The 21,169-nt window shown below is 40.9% G+C and overlaps 2 protein-coding genes across 9 annotated transcripts in view; both read left to right on the top strand.

Annotated features, from left to right (window-relative positions):
- sorcs2 (sortilin-related VPS10 domain containing receptor 2) overlaps nucleotides 1-2,796 on the top strand; it is a 239,363-nt gene extending 236,567 nt beyond the window's left edge. For 3 of the 8 annotated variants that reach the window (XM_053858996.1, XM_053859000.1, XM_053858998.1), the window contains one exon: nucleotides 982-2,796. In XM_053858996.1, the coding sequence (XP_053714971.1) occupies nucleotides 982-1,040 (59 nt within the window). In that variant the 3' untranslated portion in view covers nucleotides 1,041-2,796. The remainder of the gene's footprint in view (nucleotides 1-981) is intronic. The other 5 variants (XM_053858999.1, XM_053858997.1, XM_053859001.1 and 2 more) reach the window with 2 other exon arrangements.
- A 562-nt stretch (nucleotides 2,797-3,358) lies between these two features.
- LOC128756353 (equilibrative nucleoside transporter 2) lies at nucleotides 3,359-20,013 on the top strand. Its single transcript, XM_053860793.1, has 13 exons — nucleotides 3,359-3,603; nucleotides 9,270-9,318; nucleotides 9,954-10,035; nucleotides 11,249-11,394; nucleotides 12,680-12,819; nucleotides 12,892-13,026; nucleotides 13,120-13,217; nucleotides 15,605-15,674; nucleotides 16,887-17,080; nucleotides 17,157-17,262; nucleotides 17,340-17,425; nucleotides 17,777-17,976; nucleotides 18,724-20,013. Exons 2-13 carry the CDS (start codon nucleotides 9,278-9,280, stop codon nucleotides 18,833-18,835), a joined length of 1,410 nt encoding a protein of 469 aa, XP_053716768.1. The 5' UTR covers nucleotides 3,359-3,603; nucleotides 9,270-9,277; the 3' UTR covers nucleotides 18,836-20,013.
- The last annotated feature ends 1,156 nt before the right edge of the window (nucleotides 20,014-21,169 follow it).

The raw sequence follows: 21,169 nt of genomic DNA on the forward strand, positions 1-21,169 counted from the left end.
TCGGATATGGCATGGCATGCAACGTGTGAACGAACGGCATGTTATGACATAGTGTTCAATGACATGTTAAAACATGACTCAGCGTGAGTATGGTCACGTGTGGCTCGATGTCACATGTATGACTGCAACCACGTCAATATTGAGTGACATTGTCGGTAGTTATCTGTAATGGTATGACATCATTCAATCCGTATAAGTTAGCATGGTGTTTCTTTTACCATGGCATCCAACGGTACAAGTATTGCATTATACTTTCTGGGCCAGCATGTCGTAACAAATACGATTTATTACCTATTACATAAGCTGCACAACATGATCCAAGGTAGCTGTGTTATGGCTTGCTGACGTGTATCGTATAACATGGAAAGACGCTATAAAATCTTATGATTCATCGTACAAAATCTAGAATTTAGCATATTTTCTTCATGTCCTGTTTTCATGTGTAGAGGACAAAACACAACACAAAACAATATAATAAGCCGTCCAACACCATACTGTATTTGGGCTGGTGTTGTATTAGCTGGGAGTGAGCCACTCCTGGCCCTGACAGTTTGAACTGTCGGTATGGTTATCAGCCCATTCAGACAATTGAATCCGGTGGAGAAATGCTGTACTATTCCAGCTCAGTTCCTGTAATGCAGTGGAGCTGTCAGAGTTGGAAACCAGTTTGTCAACATGGGCCTTGATTTTATTTTCCATGCCAGTTATGTTTGGCAGCCAAGTGAGTCACAGAGTCTTGTGCCACGCAAACCTGACTTTGCTCAGCTTTTAGTGTTGTCAGATTTGCCAACCAAAGAACCTTTTTATGAATGCTGTTACATCGGATAGTTGTGGTGTGGCATAATCTGAAATATCTGGACGTACTGTAGTAGGAGATGCCCGCCCAGTAGACCTATCTTGAAATGGTAGTTTGTGTTGTTGTCAGTGATGCTGATAAAAAGCCTCTTAACATGCATACCTGTCTCTGTCCTCCGTCACCAGGTAACCATTCAGGTGTGGTGCTGAACTCCAGAGAGCTCCACAGTTACCTGAGCAGCTGATGGCTGCCCCTGCCACGCTGACTAGCCAGTGTAGCCGGAGCTCACTGGCTGAAGAGCACAGGGACTTCACTCTGCCTTCCTCCTCGTATCTCGTCTCCTCCTCCTGCTCGCCCTTGGACCCTTCACCGTGGCTCCACGGCCTCCCGCAGCCAGCCGGAGAAGATGGAAGTCTCGACGGCATCACACCGACACTTATCTGTGTGTTTTTGTGTCACTTGTAGACAACATGAGTCACTGCACTGGTTTCCAGTACCGATCACAGTCAGGGTTGAACTTTGCTGTGGCCAAGAGACTGACGCCACTCGAGCTGAGTGGCGGCCCAAGACCAGCGAAGAGCAGCATGAGTCCAGCTCCAGTTGAGTTCTCTTTTTGGGATTTTTTTTTTTTTTAAATGAACCTCCCAATCTAACACTTCCTCTTAAATGGCGTCGCATCCGTTTCGATTGAAGGACTTCTTGTGTAACTGCACATGCAGTCACAAGATGGCAATGTTGCTCAAATATAGCTCCGTGCAGAACCACATTGGATTGTTAGCAAAACATAAGCTGATGGTCAGTGATGCCCGAACCGAAGGTTCTGCCGTCGTCTGTCACAAGAAAACATCCTCTTCCTTTAGCACCGCGAGCGGCTCTCCTTACAAGTCACAGATGGTCGTCATGGAGGACAGGCGCTGTTAGGTCTATTTCAGCCTATATTAGGCTCCGTCCACCATGGATCTGGTTCCTTGTAAATGTGTAAATATCAGTCCTCACTTTGTACATATACCGTTTGACATGTTTTACACAAGTACAGTCATTCAATTTTGGTTTTGTTTCTTCTTCTTTTTTTTTTTTGAGTGAGTATATTAATGAAAGACTCTGTCCACGTTTATATGGATATTTTATCAATGTCACTTTTAAATCAAAGTTCAGCAGCTGTGCTAAGGATGCTAACAAAAAAAAATGTTAGCGTCATTCTCATTTTCAAATCTCTTTTTATTTACTAATTTATTGATAACTATGAAGAAACTATGGCTCAATTTACTGTAAAACAAATGTTCTGAATTTAGCGATGTAGCATTTGGTTCATTTCACACAATGGTCAATTTTCCTTTTGTGTATTGTTTGAAGTAAAGAGTATATACTCTTCATACTTTACTGTGGTTCTGGTATCAAAAATATTCATTTACATGTGGACAAGGTCAATGTTGCAAAGTCTCGTTTTTTGGTTGATTATTGTGTTTTCTTTTTGCCTGCTTGGCTTGTTTGTTTAATGGGACGTATGATACTTTTAAATAGTTAATTTAAAATCTATATATCTTTTATGGTTTCAGCACCATCTATGAATATTTTTGATACAGCTGTTTTGCCATTTTAACACCAGTTTTCAGTTTTAATCCCCTGATATGAAACCACCTCAAGTCTAAATTAAACACTGCAAGTTTTGCTTGATTTCTTTTTTTTATTGGTCAAACATTAACTCATGTGTAACTGCCTGTTTCTTTTCTTTTTTTTTTGTACATATTTGGTCAACGTCTTTGATAATCATTGTGTCATCTCCTTTCGTCAGATGGGGGAGGTTTAGTGAATTTTGTTCACTGATTTCCTGAACTCAGTTTTCCCTGTTGTCCCTTATGGTTGGTTTCATTTTACTTCGCTATTATAACAATCCTTTGTCATTGTCAGGAAGCACTCAACCTGCACCTGGAATAAACCACTCCCATAACAAGACCGTCTTGTTTTTAATGCTTTTGACTGCTATTGCTTTTGACTACGAGTGATATTTTGTCTCAAACATAGTGCCACCTTCGAAATGTGGTCTGAAGCCAAGCCAATCTTACATGGTTCTGTATTTGTATGAAGTCGTCCATATTATTACACTAAGCGTTTGCGTCCATAGACAGAATAATGTCATTATTATTATTAGTATTAGTAGTATGGTTCTATTATTGTGGCCCACAATAATTGAATATTTCATGTTGCTATTTTGCCTGTAAGCACTGCAGATCATAAAATGACTATATCAAAATGATCCTATTAAAGTAAATATATCTACAACGAAAACAGTCATTACTGAATACATTTTTTAAGGTTTTGGTTTTGACGAATTATTATTACTTATTTTTAACTATTATTCGCAAGATTTCGTCTATGCGTTTGCATTCTCTCGTTTGCGTTCGTCTGTTGGCGGTGGTGATGGTGTTTTTTTCTTTTTTTTTTTTTTTTAGGTTGGCAAGGCGCATCCGAATTGAGCGGGCTCCCTAAAATGCCCGCCAAACTTCAGCGTCAGTTGGGGAGTGTCCCCCCCCGAACACTAACCGGATGTGGAGGCGGAAGTAAAAGCACGTTTGCTTGGCGTGAGCTTCACAGAAAGAAAACAGCTACTACATCGGATGAGTGACGGGAACACTGAGCACCAGAACCCCGTCCGTTCCTAACATTCGCGCCGCCACGTGTACGGTCAACACTCGGGGATTATCGTTTAATACTCCACCAGAAACACTGCCAGTCGTCTGGATTCTATCCAGTCTTTTGATGTCGGCTGGGTGCTGGATGTAAATTCTGCCACGGTGTTTTCCGCCAAGGTGAGTCTGAGCTGAACTAGCTAGTCATGACAGCCGCATGATGGACCTCATGCTGTTTCAGCTGGATAATGTTATTGACCTCCATTTTCTTAGACATATTGGCACCCCGTTTTATTTGCCAGAAGGATGGACTAGACGTGTTTTTATCTAGACAGCTACCGTGTCTGCCATGCTAATTAAATCCACATAGAATTGTGTAAACATCATTGAAGTCTGTCTTCCGGAGCAGCTCAACTGTCGGCACATTTTAAACACCGGCTATCTATGATATACGCTTCTTTAAACCAAGAAGCGGCCTTTCCATTGTTATTCATGCGGTACTTCTCAACGTCTCCTTGGTGACACGTATATTTTCTTTTATCACTTCTTCCCCTCTTGTCTTGTTCTCAAAACAAGTCGTTCAAATTCGTATAAATGAAGGGATTTTGGGCTGTGAAACTGTTCTAGAATATATCTTCACTGTTCATTACTGAATAGAATATGCTCTTAAGTCTCTTACTCAGCAGGCGTTTCAACTGTGCGCCTCTTTTTCCATTTATTGTCCGTTGAAACAGGAACCACCGGAGTGCTGTTATAACTTTTTTTCCCCTTCAGCTGTCTCGTAAGCGGTAGTTGGCTTCTGCCCCGTGCGCTTCCACACACACTTGTCTCCTATGCTCAAGTGATAATTAAATCAGTCAGACCTCACAAAGACCTTCTCTGTTGATGCTGGTTTCACTTCCACCAAGAACCAACATTTGCTTGATTTAATCAAATGATTTACTGCCTGTCCATACAAAATTCAGATGCGTTAAACCAAAGTAAAAAAAAAACAGCATTGATGTTGACAGTATTCATGTAGACCTGTCCGTGATCTGCTCGTAACTTGGAAACGGAGCATTCTTATGGCTTATAAAGGATCTTCATTTTGGGAACTGGTCATAAAAGCTGTGCTTTGTTGCTCATGCAAATCAGCATAAACAGTTGTTGGCTCAGTCATGGTTGTTGGCTCAGTCATAGATACAGTAAATAGGTTGTTCCTGGTGAACATGCATTTTATTCAGTCGCTATTAAAAACATTTTTGTAAATCTAACAACCATCATTTATTGATTGATCCAATCTAACCCACATTTTAGATTAGATAACCTTAGTAACAATTGAATTTAATATAATTTGAAAAGCGACAAAAAAAAACAAAACTGAGTGCAGCTGTAAAATGCTTTTGGTTTAAAACGTGACTGAAAATGTGTTTTTGTATGCTCTTAAATGCACTGATTCGTAAGAGCTAGGGGTCTCCAATTTTTTACTTTGAACAAAGTAACACTTGAGCTCTGTGTTCTGTCTGCGGAGAGTCAGTTCCAGAGCTCCGCTAACAAGGGAATGAGATTATCTTTGCCAGGGCCTAAATTCAAAACAAACACACAACACAAGCAAAGCTTAAATGTCATAACAGGCCTACAGTTTTGACTTTCTCCATTGTTTTTCACTGACACACAACCTAACCTAGATTCAATGACCTCATTAATACATTTCATTCATATTCGATCAGACAGATCCGATACAGTCGGTAATACTGAAGTTGGTATCAAGTTGAAAATGAAAGGCGTGAGCTAAGGGGGCTTTCACACTGTCCAAGCCCAAGTCCGGTTCACCACATATCATGTGGCTTCTCAACTCTTCCTTCGCTGTGCTCTGGCCTGTGTTGTTGTTTTTTTTTTTTTTTTCTGCTCAGCTTGAGACGGCATGTTTTGTGATCCATGAAGAGCTTAATAAAATCGGCCAGGCAAAACTGCCGTCCCGATCCCAAATTCATTGACAAGCTAAACGCCCTTCTCTGGTTCTCTGACAAAACCAATTTACGATGCCTCTAACAGAGTATTGTTGGACACATTTCCCAGTTCAAATGAGAGGATGGGTGCATGTTCATCATCATCCACTTAGACGGCAGGAAATAAAATAACAAGCCATCATCACTGAAACAGATTTTTATGAAGTCACCCGTGGCAGAAATCACACCCCCAGTTGTGAGGGTAGAGGGCCAAAACCCACCTCTCCAGACAGACTTTAGAGCCGTAGCCCAGCTTGAATCTGTAATGTGAAAGCTACAAACACAATCAGGATGTTGGTTTAGAGTACTTGAATTGACATCCTGATTTTCTTGACTAGTATAGAAAGATGAAAAGAAATTGGTTTGACTGAACTCTAAATTGATATCTGAATGAATGTTTTTTTTTAGTCTCCCATTATACATTATTACTTTTGACATTTGTATGACTTGCACTTCTCAGGATTATATAACATTGTTTTCGAAACATTACACATACTACAGTCAACATTTCTTCTTTCGCAGTCAAAAGAAATGATCTGAAGTGGTTTTAATTTGCGATTGTCTCCTGTAATTTACTGCCCTTTATTAATGGTGTTTTAATGACTATTGCATGAATGCTACTGGTTTGTTAAGGCCTTTCTCAGCACTGATTATCAATGTGCTGACGATCAACCAGCCTCAGAAGGTGTTTGCCAAAGTAGATAAGACTGATATATGGTCCAGTGGTAGTCTTAAGAATTGCTTGCAGTCATAAACACCTCAGTGTCTATAAACAGGCCTACAGGGAGCAGAGGGTTGACATGTTCATGTTGACCCCTGACTCTTTCCTGCTGCTCCACATGTTCAAGCTCTACCCATTTCTTAGTAAAAATAAGCCTTTGTGCTCTATAGTGTTTCTACTTCAAACACTTGAATCTGACTAGGTCGGCCCGAGGCAAAAATGGTCAGTGGTTTGACTGGTTTGTTGATTTGGGTGTATGCAGATATTTGTCTAGAGGGGCGTACCCTACCTTACATGCTGCTTACATTATTTCCAGAAGAACCACACAGCATGTATAGAGGCCCCTGACTTCCCTTCCCCACCTATCCTGTTTCTAATTTGTATCTCGCCAACTCACCCGTATAAAGGAATGAACCGGTTCACATGCCAATCGCCGTCTTTCAGCTACCAAAATAAGTCAAACTAGATTTGTGAAAGTCTGTAAACGCATTAAGGTCACAGTGATAACCCTGGCCATGACATTTAAAAAACCTTTAAGCCTGGTGTGTGGCCTTAAACTGGGCCATTGCAGGACAAGTGAGGGGCTCAATTTATGACAGTTACCTTACCGCCTGTCATTTGGCAAAGATGCACAGCTTGTTGCCAATGGAGTTAAACGTTTCTGATTTCAAAGATTTCTCTGATTCTGCCGTCCTTTCTCCCGACTACATTTATATTAAAAAGTAAATGTATTCATTTGATCTTTGGAAGAAATTGTGGATGTCTTTATTTAGCTTTATGGAGCAACTACCACATAATGCTCAAAATCTATTTCAGGAACATTGAGGTTAGCTATATTGAACTAGCAGATTTAATTTGTTGAAATATATTGGTTTGTGTCTAACTGACTGCGTTTCCTATGACCGTAGAGGAAGAACAATCGAAGCTGACAGGTGGCAAGGAGTCGTTTTAGACTGTTACATTGTTACACGATCGCTGCTGATCAGTTAATTTGTTTAACTTCAGAGGTCCAGAATGAGCGGGATGGTTCAACACCGTCACAATCACGGAGCCGTCACCATCGATAACATGCTTCCTTTGGCAGATTTTGTTGGATAAACACTCTAGTTTCTGAATAAGAGTAATTATACCGGAAACTGTTTTCTTTGTATCACAAGAGTGATAGATGTCGAGTATTTAGACAGTATCTAGTATGCTAACGGTTGCTAACATGGAGGAAATGTTGTGTCCTTAAACCATCAAATCACGGCTTTTCTTATGTGGAAATTCAGAATAAAAACTACCTGAGACTGTATTAAGAGAAATTCTAATTTCTCTCCAGTGGTCGGACTCAGCTGTTTACATGCATTTTAGGCTCAGAAAATTGAAAATTGAATTGAATGGACTAACGCAATAATTCCATGTATTTCATGTAAACGTGAAAATGGAACCTCGGTCAGTGTTCTGCAATTTCACACGGAATCCTGGGCTCCAGCTCGGGAAAGGGGTTCTCAGGTGGAACATTGCAAATTTTGATTTTGTATCCATGATGTCAAATTTATGTATGAAATGTACAAATAAGCAAAATGTTTTATATAGTTTTTAATAGATTAACCAGTTACACGTTGCATGTAACTGGTTTCAGGTTGATGGCTGTACAATGTGGTACTATTGTTTAATGCAGATGTTGACTGAAAAGGCCAACATTATTTACACCCCAATTTAAGTGCTATTTTTAGGTTTCCACCGCCAGGTCAAAATCGATTTAGGTCCATTAGTGACTGATAACGTGACCTTTAAAGTCCTAATGTGGGAAACATCGTGGATAAAGGATGACGAGTAACGGGGACAGAGCAGCATAGCACTAGAGTTTCAAGTGGGTCACTTGTCTACTCTTCAGCAGCTGCTTGTAGTTTAATTATGGTACTTGCCAATTCCTTTTAGAGGAAAAAAATCTGATCAGCAGCTCTTCCCCTTACGCACTAAGTCAACAAGAACAAAGTACAGAATTACTTTTCTTTGACAATTTTGATGACTGTGTAAAAGGACAACATGAAACGCTTATATTTTTTGACTGCGTCACGTGATGATTGGTCTTATGAATGTGTCTTGAGAGGTATTTGGTATTAATAAAAGTGCTTCTGAATGATTAAGAATTAAATACGGGATTTACAACTGTCCGTTCCCTGTGGAAAAGGTCTTATTGCAGACTTGCTTCCAAACAAATCATATATTATGGAACTGAACTGACCTCAGCCGGTAACTCCTGAGGTGTAATTTGAGACTCTTGCAGTGTTTGTTCCACCTGGCGAAGCAGTACTCTTCCCATCATCCTAGTGTCAACACTCTTGAGACGGAACGTGAGACCGTTGGAGTGTCTTCTCCTCACAGTAGTGGAAGTTATTTGTGACGGGGAAGAGTGACTGAGTGATCCCTGTCAAGACAGCTGTTCCATTAGCCAGCTTGTGTGCTCCAATGGACCAGCTTATTGTCTGCTGAAAATGGGATCTCCAGATGGTGCTAGCTCAGGAGTAAATTAGTACTCTACCAGCCAGTTCTCTTTACAAGCCCTTAATGTATTGCAAGAAGGTTAAGGGCTCTTGCATGTGGACTGTTAATCAACTGCAGGAAAGCGCATCTATATTTAGAAGATTAATGACCACAATGATTTTTCGCTGAAGGTTGCAAGCAGAACATGTCGCCTACGGCTACATCATGAGACCTGGAATGACCGCTTCCCTTACGCACCTTTCCCAGCGCTGTAGAACAAGTAAACAGTGTGGTACACAGAGTCAGGGTTATTTGCGCTCAGCTCAGGGATGGGAAAAAGTCCAGCATGGTTAGTGAGAAACTACAAAGCTGTTGTTTAAAAATAACTCCTTTTTGTGATGTCAAGTGGGGTCATGCTGATGAAGCCTTTTTTTCCCTCGATATCAAGAAAGCATTTGGCATAGGTTGTTATTGGCCAATTTGACCGTACGACAATTTGAAATGGACTGACTTGAGCGGTCGATTTTACATGAGAATTGCAGCAAGATTGCTTGATTGGTTCAAACTAGCTGGCTGTGGAAGTCTTTTGGGGTAAATGAATCCATGGCTGTCTTGTCTGATACTTCACAATGCTGTGGTAACTACCTTTGCTCTGTCTTTTCTTCTAGCTTCAGAGATGGACAAAAAGGTAGCAGCACGAGATGCACCAGTTGACCGGTAAGAGTTCAAGTTGTGTAGATGTTGCTTCTTATTTCTGAGGTTTAACACACTTGTAGATTTCTTTTTGTTTGTTTTTTTTTCCCATTTCCTTATTTTGTCCGTAAGCACTCAGCTGTTGAAATCATTGAGGAAACGCAAACTGCTTTCGAGCTGTGCACCATCAACCAAGTATATATCATTTTGGTTGTACAATATCAAGAGTCTGTTAATGTAACACTGAGGTTGGGAGGGTTATGGGGTCACGTGACACTATTTCATTTGAAGTAACTGGCATAGAACTGATGAGAGGAGCCTATTAATGTGCTCACTGAGCTGTGATGCCACATGTTAAAATGCTGTCAGTGTTCGACTGATTTGGGAGACCTAAACACATACTTAATCGTACTTAAACCATGGTGTCATTGTGAGGACAGTGAGAACCCTCACTCAACGAGTTGCAGTGTATGACTTTCATACTGGTATGTCCTGATAACTTTGCAATGCATGATGCTTCAATGTGAAAGAAACAAAGCATGTTTTTTTTTTGTTTTTTTCATAATCAATAAACCTATAATAATTTTCCTGTTTTGTTGTGTGTTGTTGATGGTGAGACCAGAGTTTTTGAACTGTTAATGCTTGTCTCCTCTCTGCAGCGGCTACTTGGTGGGAATCATTTTCTTCATCCTGGGCCTTGGAACACTGCTTCCATGGAACTTCTTCATCACCGCCTCATCGGTACATAACTTTTTTCAACATGATGGTTTGCCCTTTTTTTCTATAAAAATATGCAGATGTCGTTTTTATATTAGACAAGATTGGGAGAATTCGGTATATTCGCTGACATGGCTTAACCACATCTCTTTAAGAAACTATGTTGTGATATCTGGTGTAAGGAGCATAAAAGGTCTGATATGGACCATACATAAGTACATAAGTCTTGTCATATGACAGGTAAATCTCAAAAGCTGCACTTGTTCACATAGTTGTCTTGCTGCCTTGGGGATTGAGAAAACAACCTAATCCCCTCTGATGGTGCTTTGATGGTGTTCTAACTCATAGCAGCATCATGTTACCAGGTCCAATGATGGTGTCACTGCCAACAATGCCTTGGTAGGGAGACATCTGGTTTTTCTTTCATTACTTTTGCCCTCAATACAACCAGACCCAGTCCGTACACCACAACAACCCCCAAAGCTGATGTTGACTACTTGTTTAAGCTGATATTGACTCCTTGTTTCAGGATGTGTCTGTTTTGTAGCCCTAATAAAAAAAAGAGAAGAAAGAGGATCCATTAAAACATATGATAAACCATACAGGCAAGTGGTAACTCTCCTTTTGCCACACAAAAGAAGGGTTTTTCCAGCTTCCAACTATCAGATGTCTACCCCTGTTATTCTAAACATCAGCCGCATGCACAGAGCCCTAGGTCTTGATGGACACTGCGGTGATTGTAGCTGATGGTTCTATTGCTAAATAGACTCACGTACTGTAGCAATGAATGAGGGAGACCAGTCGCTGATCCAGCACCAGAGTTGAAAGTATATTCATTTCCTGTTTACCACTCAGCACAATAAAACCACCAGTCACCAACCACAGCTGATATGTCTCATGAAACTCTAGGGCAAGCACCAAACGCCAGAACCGGCTTACACGCATTCACATTCTTATATTAATATGCAGTTGCTGAACAACAACATGGACGCGACACACAACATGCTTGTGTAAAGTACAGATTAAAGGATTATATAGGGAAATGGCATATTTTTAGATTAGCAATTTTATCTGGAGTTGTAAAAAGGAAGTGAAAAGGAGCAGGTGTTGTTTATTTTTTGTTTTTTTGTTTTTTTTTGATAGGATGAGCTTCTTAATGCCCTTTTCATACCTGGGGTGGATCAAGGAATTTAAAGGTTGAGTGCATGGATGATGTGTTTGTTTTACATGTTTGCAGTATTTTGAAGATCGCCTGAACACAACACGATTGGAAAACGGCACGTATGTGGAAGGCGAGAAGTACTACTTCAAAAGTTGGATGACGTTGTTGTCCCAACTCCCTCTGCTGGTCTTCACCCTGCTGAACTCCTTCCTGTACCAGAGGTCAGTCTGCTACACATGTCTGACAAAGGATTGTGAATTCATGCCTAGTTTTGGTGAGATTGGTCCTGATTTTTGGGACAAAGGACATGCTCTGGCACATTTACCACTGAGAGCTTTGTCAGGCAGATCTTCACACTTCATGACAGTCTAGCTTAATATAACTTCCTCTTCAACTGCCAGTTATATTTAGATTTGGTGATTGAGTTCCTCCCATTCTGGTTTGTCTGTGTTTCTAGGTTCTTGCTATAAACTAAAGGTTGCAGTGCTTTCAATATTCCCCATATTTATTAAGGACATAAAGTGGTTCAGAAAGAAAGTGTCTTTTTATGTACGTAATATTGCTCTTCTGAATAGTGTGTTACACATTCTGAAATTCTAACTGAAAGTTTCCGAAACTGATCAGCGTTAACGCTAACAGTCTCTGGTCACTGACCCTCATGTCACGTCTTCTTGCTCTGCTATCGTAATAGGTTCTATATTTGTTTTCCACTGTTTGACATTTGGCTGCTTTGACAAATAGCAAGCCAGCAGACTTGGTGTCGACACCGTACCCACAAACACTACTACACTACGCTAGGACACAAGATCATTCTTTTGGAAAAGGGAAGTCTGCAAATGTCTGCATGTGTGTCAACCAACCAAACTTTGGGGTTGGATTCGTCAAAACACCAATATTGTCTTTGCCGTGTAATCATTTTTAGGAGTCTGAGATGTCCTGATGGGAGTAATGTTCCTTATTTGACAGTGACACAGAACAACCACAAAGTTTCACTTCATAGTGCATAGTCTGTTGTCTTGAACAATGAACAACGTTTTAAACTCTTCCGACATGGATGGGGTTCGTTTCAAGCACATATTTTTTTTGGAAAATGTCTCCTGTAACACAGCTTTTACTAGTGTTATGGCCAATGGCTTAACTTTGACCAGATCATCTCTGCTTTTCATATCGTAGTAATAACTGGAAGGCAGATTATATTATACTATAGCTGTCACTAATAATCTGATTTGATTTACCCGTTTCTCTTGAACAAATCGGCTAATCTAGCAGTTGTTGCTCTCAATGCCTTCAGTTCAGATGTGACCGCAAATCCTCAATAGTCTCAAATTTGTTAGCTCGAAAGATGATACTGTCCTACGGAAAACTAGGAGTCAGAGATATAACAAGATGTCTCATCTTCGCAGAAAACCGCATCATTTTAAAGGTTAAAGCATGAGACTTTCAATTGTGATGTGCTGAGGATAAGAATCATATGAATGTTACAACGTGACTGTTCTACTATTTCAGGGTGTCAGAGGGGATGAGGATTGCTGGAAGTCTAATCTTCATCCTGCTACTCTTCATCCTCACTGCAGTGCTGGTTGTTGTTCGGATGGAAGTGGATGGATTCTATTCTCTCACCATGGCGACCATCTGGTTCATAAACTGTGGGTCCTGGCCTCTCGGTTTGTCATAGTGATTTAACGGTGCACATATCACCTCCTCTTCTCCCTCACCAGCGTTTGGCGCAGTGCTGCAGGGGAGTTTGTTCGGTCTGGTAGGCCAGCTTCCACAGAAATACAGCGCTATCTTCATGAGCGGCCAGGGGCTCGCTGGCACATTTGCTGCCATTGCCATGCTGATCTCCATTGCCAGTGAGACCCACACACTGTGCTGCAGGCTACACAATCTCCCAGTTGCTTAGTAACAGAACTGAGTGTACACTTACTTTGTAATCTTTGTCCTAGGTAAAGCTCCCCCTGAGGTGGCAGCATTGGGGTACTTCATCACACCGTGTGTGGGAACACTGCTCACACTCTTCAGCTACCTGCTTCTGTACCGGCTGGTCAGTAAACACAATTTTGTTGCTCAGAACGGAGTTTAGTGGGCACCCCGTAATAGTTGTCTGTCAGCCGTTCAATTTTCTCTATGTATTTGCTGGCATAGAACTAGACCTTGACTACTGCACTTAGTTTGTACTTTGTTTGCCTATCAGACTTGTGAGGTCATTCCATTACCTGCCTGCATACAGATGAGTGCCACTGTAGATGGCATTGTGCTCTCTGGCATCCGTTTCACCTGAACCTTAACAACATTTTAAATCTAAGAGCGCCACCTACTGTGCTCTGAAAATGATGCCACTGCTTCATGAAACCTCATTAGCCCATCAGTAGCTTCATCTAAGGATCCGCTCAAAAGATTGAATTGAAGATTTAGATATATCTTAACTTGACTTCTTATCCATATGTGCAAAAGCGGCACGCTTTTGTTATAAAGTACTTATTAGCATCTTGTCAAGCCTGACTAATTAACTTGAATAAGATGGAAATGAATGAAAAAACTTGGCTAGGAGAAAAAGGTTCACCCTGGAGCAAGAGCTTTGCTTATCACTACCTCTGCCAAAGACAGAAGTTTGGAGGTTTTCTCATTTGTTATTATGCCTTCTGACAATGTGTATTGGTGGAGCTCCGTAATGCTACTGTCACCTGCGCTCTGATTGATCACATTGCAATCGCAAAAATTATATACACCATTCCCTCGCTATATCCTGCTTCACCTTCCACAGCTTTAGTGTATCGCGGATATTTACAGGGCTACCAACTCTCACGGAAATGTAGCCTGTCGGAGGCTTTAATGCCGCACAGGGCGGCAAGTTTTGGCTCCTAAAACGCAAAAATAGTACTGAACTCAGTTGGGACGCAAAGGGTCCCAGACTCTGTGTTAATGCAGCACTTGACAAGCCATGGCTCAAAGCCTCATGGCAGCGGGAGCATTGACCTAGATGGGGGGTGGGGGGAATATGGCGTCAACGACTTCTTATCTGCTTGTCAACCATTATATTTTTTTTATCCCTTTATGTACTCTTCACTCCCAGTATTTTAGTCTCCTGTGTGAGACCCAGAAAATCCATTACTCTCTTGCTTAGTTATTCAGCCAAGCCTATAAAAGGACAGGTCAGTGCAGAGAATTCCAATGATACCTTTGTAGCGGTGTCGTCGGTGCTGCTCTGTAGATTTGGGGTGATGCAATTCTGCTTGGTTAAATTGACTTTCCACATCATTACATAACAGAGTGGAGTTCCATAGCAAATAAAGATAAGATCGAAGCTAGAAACCAGTCTTTATTTGGCCCTGATAAGAGCCGGTCAAAAAGCCTTTCTCCCCTTCTCTTGGGAAAAACATACTTATTAGAAATAGTTGATGATGATGATAATGTTAATTGTTTACACTAGTCACGCAGCAAGCAATTACTGTAGACTCATTAGTTTCATGTCATGTTCTTTTACCAGCACTGCTGCTCACTAATACGCCCTCCAATGACAGCCAACGCCATTGTAAGGGCCAACTGTATTGAGTGATGTCATAAAGGCATCACACTTGAAATTCACTATAAATAATTTAAGACAAACTTCGAAGACAGAAATGACAGTGATGCTTCTGTCTTTTAGTAGCAGTGACCGCTGGATAAACTCTCAATCATAAGTACAGATATTATCAGGGCAACTGTAAGTTCTGCCGTCTGCCATCATGATGCATCTTGTAATGATTGTTTTTCCATGCCCTCAGCATGAGGACGTGCTCCTTGGTCTTATTTGGTTAGTCCAAGTTGTGTTGTTGCATCACCACTAGCCAGCTATTTTGCTTCCAGTCCTCATTCTGTGCAAACCTCACAAAATGATCCCCAGACAAAACTTGATGTGCTTGTTCATTCAGGTACCAGGGGAAAGTATTCGTTTTATCATTATGTTCCATTTGTTTGATGTGCTGAAGGTTGTAGTTAAACTTGAGGAAAGTCATTTGAATAAATGATGAAAAGACTTGAAACCTTTTGTGTAATGTCAGTTAACTGCAATTCAACTGCTGTTCTTAGTCACAGCAGTGTTGTGGAAATGTTTTCGCTCACCCTTCATAATCACTGGCTGTTGCGTCATAGGCATGCAACCATGCACACACCGTCGCTGTGACTTGTTTTGGAGACGAATAGGAAGCTTTTCCTCATAAAGGTGTGTCTCTGCTCGCAAGCGTTTCAACCGCTGCTCACCATTAAAGCAAGAGATGCGTTCAGAAGTGTGTAGGATGTGATCAGTTATAGTGAACTCTTGATCTCTCACCTGCTGGTGTTTGAAGAAAAGGTGCTCAATGTAAAACCTTCTATGTTCATTAAAAAGTAAAATCATCCGTGTAATTTGTAAATTTGACTGCTATTGATTCTGTGTTTGATTTTCCTGTGCAGGAGTTTGCCCAGTACTATTTAAACAAAAATGTCAAATACGAAGCAGGAACTACAGACGAGCTGCTGACAGGTGAGGGCACAATCGTCTCTTTTGTCTTCAGTTGGATCATAGTGTAGCCAGATTTACAATGATTATGACTCTTTAAAAGACTGCAGTAATGTATGAAAAAGCTACTTTGTTTTTGAGTGGGTTGGCTGCTCAACAAGTTCTCTTGAACTTGAACCAGGGTGTGACATTTAGATATGTTGTACTGTTCAAACAGGCATGCCAGACGAAGTGAAAGTCAGCATGCTATTGTAAGATCCTTCCCATGCCATTACTGTGATACCGTCACTTTCAGGCTGTTTTTGCAAATGAGTCTGACTTGACTGTCTCTCGTGCCTTTCTGGATTGGTTTGTCCAAAAGGTAGTGGTTTACCTCTAATGAGAAACACACTTTTATATCGGGCGTGAGGTCAGTAGTGGGCGCCGTTATATCCTCATCTGATAAAGAATGAGGTGCAACTCATTAACCAGAGCCTCTGTACTCCAGAGTTTTAGAAATGCTTGTGACAGACCCTTTTAAAAGACAAAAAGGCAAATTTGGATAGTGTGTAGTTAATAAAAGAAACAAAATACCAAGTATGTAACTGTCAGTGTAGTATCAATTAAAGCCCTGTGGTATGTTTCTAGATTTACAATCCAGAACAACCCACTGATGAACAGTCCTTTTTTTTTTTTTTTTTCCAAAACATTTTAGTTAATTTTGCATGTATGAAATAACAGGTTAATTTTGATTAATCAATCACAGACAAATAGCAGATGCTTATTAATGTTATTTAATTACTTCTTTGTTGTCTTTGCATTGGACAAACACAGCTGAATTTGGAATAATTGTTTAAATTGGACAAATATGGCTGTGACTTGAAGAGATTACTTTTGATTAATACATGACAAAAATATATACCAAATAACGCATATTAATTGTGTGTAAACCTTTGATGGGAACATTTTAAGTGTGCCGTTATATAAGTGGAATGTGGTTGTACTGATGGATAGAAAATGTATATTAAAACTTGTTCCATACCTGTTTAAGCATGATAAATTATAAAACCAATAATAAAACATCCAGTTAGTTTGACTTTTTACAGAGTCCCGCAGCCCCACTTTTAATACTAAACTATTACTAACTATATATTTGGCTTGTTTCTATTTTGGAAGCTCAAGTCATTAATTTCCAGTTTTCATTGTCATTTTGAGAGTCAAGAATTGTCTGAAGCTGTACCGTTTTTCTGTCACCAGAAGGCGGCATGTTGGAGAATGGCAAGCTTAATGGGCATGCCAATGGCTCAGTGACCAGTGAGCCACCAAAAGTGGTGATCGCAGGCAAGTGTGATGAGGAGCGGAGTTCTGACCACACCAAGCAAGCCTTCCTGTCCCTGGAACAGGTTGAGAAGAGCCAAGCCAGAAGCTCGGTCGTCCAGGTCTTCAAGAAGGTAACTTAACGCCAGAAATGAGTTCAAACTCACAACATTGCTCTGGGTATCTATTATGTTACGTTTTTGTCTTTAGATCTGGGTGATGGCCTTTTGCGTGACCTTTGTCTTCACCGTCACCTTGTCTGTGTTTCCTGCCGTCACTGCTGATGTCAAAACGTCAGCAGATTCAGGAAATTGGAGTGAGACAAAATGATCTGAGCTCTAATTTATCTGTTTGCCTGATGGCGCTCTTATGTCCGCCTCTGTTCGTCTCCAGAGTTGTACTTCACTGCTGTCTGCTGCTTCCTCATCTTCAACATAAACGACTGGCTGGGCCGCACCATCACCACCTTCATACGATGGGTGAGTCTCTCTTGGTGTCTTGTCCCCTCACATCAAACGCACACTCAGCAGAATGTTACTTCAATAGACTCCACTCCAGCTTGTACAGCTGAAAGTTTTGTTCAGGGTTCACTTTTCAAATTGGGATGTGACATTTCAAACCAAAACACAAGCCACTATTTAAATCAATGAAAAAACAATGTTTTCATTGGTTTCGGCTAGGCTTTCTAATGAAAAGAGGACAAAAAATAGTTCTACAATGCAATATAAAACCTTTTTGCTTTGGAGAGTGGTCTAGTATATGCTTGGAAACCACTGTCCCTGTTCTGTGATTGTCATGTGACTTTGTGTTGCTTCCTTCCTTCATTTTAGCCCAAGAAAGAATCCAAAATCTTCCCGCTGCTTGTGGTCTGCAGGGTGGTCTTCATTCCCCTTCTAATGTTGTGCAACGTCCAGGACCGTTACTACCTTCCTGTCTTCTTCCACCACGACGTGGCCTTCTGTATCATCATGGCAATCTTCTCTTTCTCCAGCGGATACTTTGTGTGTTTGTCCATGTCGTACGCTCCTCAGTAAGTTTCTTCTGACCGTCACTGGGTATCTACAATAGCAGGATGTAAACCCTTTGGCCACCAAAGTGGTGACAGGAAGCATTGCAGCATTTAAACAAGCAAAGCTGCAAATGTAGAGCCTGATGTAGTTACTAGTTTGCCCAACCAGATGGACGACACCTGTAGCTTCAATCTGAGCCACATTGTAGACATTCTTCTAAGTAAGTAAGTTAAGTATAGGCAGTTTGAATACCACCCAACATGTCGACCAGACGAGGGAGGCAATGATACACTGTAGGCAGAGAGCAAGTGAGTTTAACTGATTCAGATTCTGAAGAGGAATATTCATCAGGATTTTTACTCGTTCAGTATGACACAGAGAGGCACTGCTTCCCTGTGTGGTGACAGTGCCTCCATTGGCAGTGAGACCACAGCCAATACTGAGCCAATCCTTTACTGTGTAGCAGGAATGTGACAATACAATAGTATAGTAGAATAGTAGTTGTCCTAGCCGTCATCATCAGCATTATTGTTTCAGAGATGAGCAAGAATGGCTCCAGTTGAGGTACAAAGCTCCTAATAATGAGCGTCATACCAGTCATTTCTGATTTTAAATGAACATTAAACGACACACTTTAAATTGTTCAACATTTCCAAGTATTATTACTTTTGTTCATAATGAGGTTCTCAGTATTGTTCAACTGCCGGAGCGCTTGGCGCCCCCTGGTGGACATGAGTCTGAACTTGTCTGGTGATTCTTCTCCCCAGGTTAGTGGAACCAAAGGACTCAGAGACTGCTGGTGCTCTGATGACCTTTTTTCTGGCTTTGGGATTGTCCATTGGAGCAGCGCTGTCCTTCCCCCTCCGTGCCTTGGTTTGAACAAGCTCGCCCGGGATTGATCATAATCCACAATCACCAATCTCGTCTCCTGTACGAAGCTGGCGAGGAACAGCAATGCTTGTACGATTGCTGCTCGCACATTCTCCTCATATTTATTCTCTTCATTTTGTCTCTTATTTTTAATCTTTTCTGAATGAGAAGGGAACCATATAGAATTCTTCAGTATGAAATACTGAATGTACTTCAGTAATATGTCATATTGCTGTTCAGATACTTTTGGTGTTTTCATTCCTTAAGTGCTGTTTTGTCAAAGTAGTGAACTTTTGTTCCAAAAGTGTATCAAATGTTCAATTGTCTCCAATTCCTGCACTGTAAATAACTGCCAGGAGGTCCAATTGTGAGCCTGTAGAGGAGCTATAACCATGACGGCCGCTGCCTGTTCTGACTGTTTACTTTAGTGACTCTATTTCTTCTTGTGATGACATAGGATTTCTAAATCAGTGTGTAAATAGGTTGAACCGAATAACAGTTTGTATTGGCCAGTATAAGACGCTAGTGTGATATATATTTTTCTAGAACTAGAAAGAGGAATCTGATAGTCAACTGTCATGTATGTGCTCATGTGCATTTGTTTTCATGATGGACATTAAGTTTTAATGGTTTTTTTTTCCACAGATCAGAATGCATTTTGTTACAGAACAAAGGGCTGACAGAGGAAGCTTATAATTGTTAATGTAAGATTTTTTTTTTTTTTTTTCGGCTTGCTTCACGCCATGTTTTTGTAAGTAAACTTTCTTTTTGTTTAATCAATATTTTCACCCGCCGATTGTTTCAAGTATTATTTTTTTTAGGGGGGGGGGGGTACTGTACTGACTTGGCTCAATAATCACACAAGTCCAGTCTGGACTGTCTGCATGGGATTTGTTTTATGAATTGGCTGCTCTATCTATACACTTGAGCTGCACTGCATAGGAATTACATCACAAAATCTTTTGCATGTGAGTGAACGTGGAACAAAACAACAGCTCTTTGTGGCAATTACTTTGTAAATTTCAGGGGTATGAGTTAATTCAACGTGGGGTTGCGAGCAAATGAAATGATAAACTGCTAACTTTAAATGACTTTTTTTTTTTTTCAAATATGCTGGCTGTTGTGTTTTCATCAAGATCACAAAACCAGAGACCAAAGAAGGGTGGCAAGACTGAGACCAAACTGAATACAGAACACAGGACTCAATGGTAGTGTGACCCAAAATATAAACGTAGCCTTTGATGCTGTCAGGAGGGCTCATGGTTTGCAGTGGCCTGTGCTCTGTCAGCACATCTTTGAAAGTGTTTAGAGCTACAGATGTTATGGCCCATCAGGACAATGTGTCTTTCATTTAAGCTCTCCCCTCGTGTGGTGGAATGGCTGCTTTCACTCAACTCGAATGGAATAATTATCTGAACAAAGATTCTGTCCTTTTTGTTTTGTCCATTTTGTTAATGTGTTCAAGTATATGATTGTGTGGGGATCTACATGCAGCTTAGCAACATTTAAATCACAGGGGGCTGTGTAAATTTTGGGGGAAGGAATGTATGATTCATCTCTAACTTGCTGTGGCACCATTGTTGATGTTTACTTGAAATTGCTACTTTTCTGCCTTAAGTGCTGACCCTGCTGGCAGGTTTGGACGGAGCAGTGCAGGTCTTTTGTCTTTTTTTTCCCTCAGTTGTTTCATTTTCATCAGCTAACGTGTTGGAGAAAGAAGGGATGTTTTGCATGTAGTTGGAATTAATGTAAAGGCTAAAACAGAAAATTAAACCAACTCATTTGATGTGTGTTTAATCATCTCTTGCGTGGAAGACTGTGCCCAGGGATGTCCTGTGCGACGCCATGAACAAGGTCAGTTTCAGTCATTTCCAATGAGAGTATAGTCACGAAAAAAATCATCCACATGGATGTAAAGGCGTTCCACTCAAAACACAGGCTGAACACCACTCGAATAACTGGCACGTATCGTGTATGAACTGTCACTTCTTACTTGTGGGCACAAATTGTGGGGACCATTTGGCCAGACCCCAAAATTCCATGTCTTAATTTGGGGATGAAGACTTAAAAATACTGAGTTATTATTACGAGAGTCCTGGTTAGTGTTAGATATTTGGCTAGACGGTCCTAAGAAGTTGAACCCAACCTCCGAAGGTGTGCATTCATCCATGTACATTTAGACATCAAGTCAGGCTGCACTACATACCTCCACTCCTCCACAGGCTGTGGCTGTGGCCCTCCGATGTCCCCCGACAACAGACTGTTGAAGATGCAATGAAAGTGATGCGTACTAAATTCCAATGCCCTTCAACCGCTCATATGCTTCAATAACGGTTATTCATG

The sequence above is a fragment of the Synchiropus splendidus genome, chromosome 3, assembly GCF_027744825.2.
Source record: "Synchiropus splendidus isolate RoL2022-P1 chromosome 3, RoL_Sspl_1.0, whole genome shotgun sequence".
NCBI lineage: Eukaryota > Metazoa > Chordata > Actinopteri > Syngnathiformes > Callionymidae > Synchiropus > Synchiropus splendidus.

Bases quoted from the DNA above. Each gene is read 5' to 3' on its own strand.
- LOC128756353 (XM_053860793.1), top strand. From the start codon at position 9,278: ATGGACAAAAAGGTAGCAGCACGAGATGCACCAGTTGACCG. The intron at 10,036-11,248 runs GTACATAACTTT...ACATGTTTGCAG, and splicing joins TCTTCATCACCGCCTCATCG to TATTTTGAAGATCGCCTGAA. The intron at 13,027-13,119 runs GTGAGACCCACA...TCTTTGTCCTAG, and splicing joins CATGCTGATCTCCATTGCCA to GTAAAGCTCCCCCTGAGGTG.